General features: G+C 70.6%; 1 protein-coding gene across 1 annotated transcript in view; it reads right to left on the bottom strand.

Annotated features, from left to right (window-relative positions):
* Window positions 1–1,277, bottom strand: part of MX2 (MX dynamin-like GTPase 2) — a 16,652-nt gene that overhangs the window by 10,613 nt on the left and 4,762 nt on the right. Inside the window, exons 4-5 of the mRNA XM_012730994.1 lie at window positions 1,259–1,277; window positions 716–914 (exon numbers count right to left, since the gene is read on the bottom strand). The exon at window positions 1,259–1,277 is cut by the window's right edge and continues 7 nt beyond it. Coding sequence (XP_012586448.1) covers window positions 716–914; window positions 1,259–1,277 — 218 coding nt within the window. The remainder of the gene's footprint in view (window positions 1–715; window positions 915–1,258) is intronic.

The raw sequence follows: 1,277 nt of genomic DNA, 5'->3' as shown, positions 1-1,277 counted from the left end.
GGCTGCGGCCGCTCCCGCACGAGTCTGATCCCCGGCCAGGGAGTGACCCCAGGGCACAGCAGGCCCCGTCTCCCTGCTGCTCCCTCCCTGATCTGCCAGTTCTGCTCCCCGCCCTGTCTCGGGGACTCACTGCCTGCACCTCCGGCCTGTCCCCTGTTCTATGTGCATTAAGTAAATCAACCTGGAAAGAAGGGCCTATTCGGCGCTTACCGAGTGCCAGGAGCTGTCCCAAGGGCCTCGTAAGATACTGGCGCGTTTCACCACGGAAAAGCCCGTTTGGAGAGCCGAGGCGGAGGGGCCGGTGCGCTGCCCGCCCAGGCTGGCCCGAGGTGCCATGTGCTGACGGCAGAGCAGGGAGGACTCCGCCCGCCCTTGCTTTCCCCTCGCGCGGCCCCGGGGCTGGACCCCGCCTCAGAACCCAGGGCGGCCCAGCCAGGGGACGCTGAGGAGACGAGGCCAGCAGGCCCGAGGAGGGTGGACAAGCCCTGGGAGAGGACGCGAGCCTGGCGCCTCGCCCTCACCACCCGCCTTTATAAAACCGGACGGCCCTCCCCTGTGGGTGTCCTGGGGCGCAGGGCCACATAGGTGAGAACACTCTGTATGCCCCACCCCACCCCCGCAGCGCCACCGGGGCCCAGAGAACGCGGCTGTGGCTGGCCACAGAGGGGCCCGGCACGGGGTGCACCGTGGGCCTGGGCCGCGTGGCAGGGCTCACCGGAAGTGGGGATGTGTCTGGAAGAAGGCGACTTCCTTCTCGGTGGCCTGGGCCAGGCTCAGCCTGTCCATGATGTCCTGCTGGCCCCGGCACTTGACGACCATGTAGCCCTTCTTGAGTCGGTACGTGAGGTTCTGGGCCACGTTCACCACGGCCTTCTCGGCGCCCTTGTCCACCAGGTCCGGCTTGGTCAGGATCCCTGTGGGGCGCGCGGGGGACCGTGGGACGCGGCCAGGGGCTTCCGCCCGGCCGGGACCGGCTCTCCGCTGTCCTGGTTCGGTGCTGGGAATGGCGGCTCCGGAACCGGCCGCTGTCCCTGCTGCGGGCACTGGGGCCTCTGAGTGGGGGAACACGCGAGCAGCCGGGACCCCGTCCGGAAGGGGGGTGAGCGCAGGTGGGGGGCAGAGGAGGAGGACGGAGAGCCCCTGACCCCGGCCCCACAGCTCCCCTCGCCCCAGGTGGAGACGGCGCGGGGCTGCGCGGGACAGAGACGGATACGGCCACCGGCCAGCCCCCGCCCCGCTCTGGAGCTGGCCCCCTCACCCAGGGTCCGGTCGCCGTC

This window comes from Condylura cristata, unplaced genomic scaffold (genome assembly GCF_000260355.1).
Source record: "Condylura cristata isolate star-nosed mole 26May11 unplaced genomic scaffold, ConCri1.0 scaffold00003, whole genome shotgun sequence".
NCBI lineage: Eukaryota > Metazoa > Chordata > Mammalia > Eulipotyphla > Talpidae > Condylura > Condylura cristata.
The sequence above is the reverse complement of the archived record's forward strand: the minus strand, read 5'-3'. Positions and strand labels throughout refer to the sequence as shown.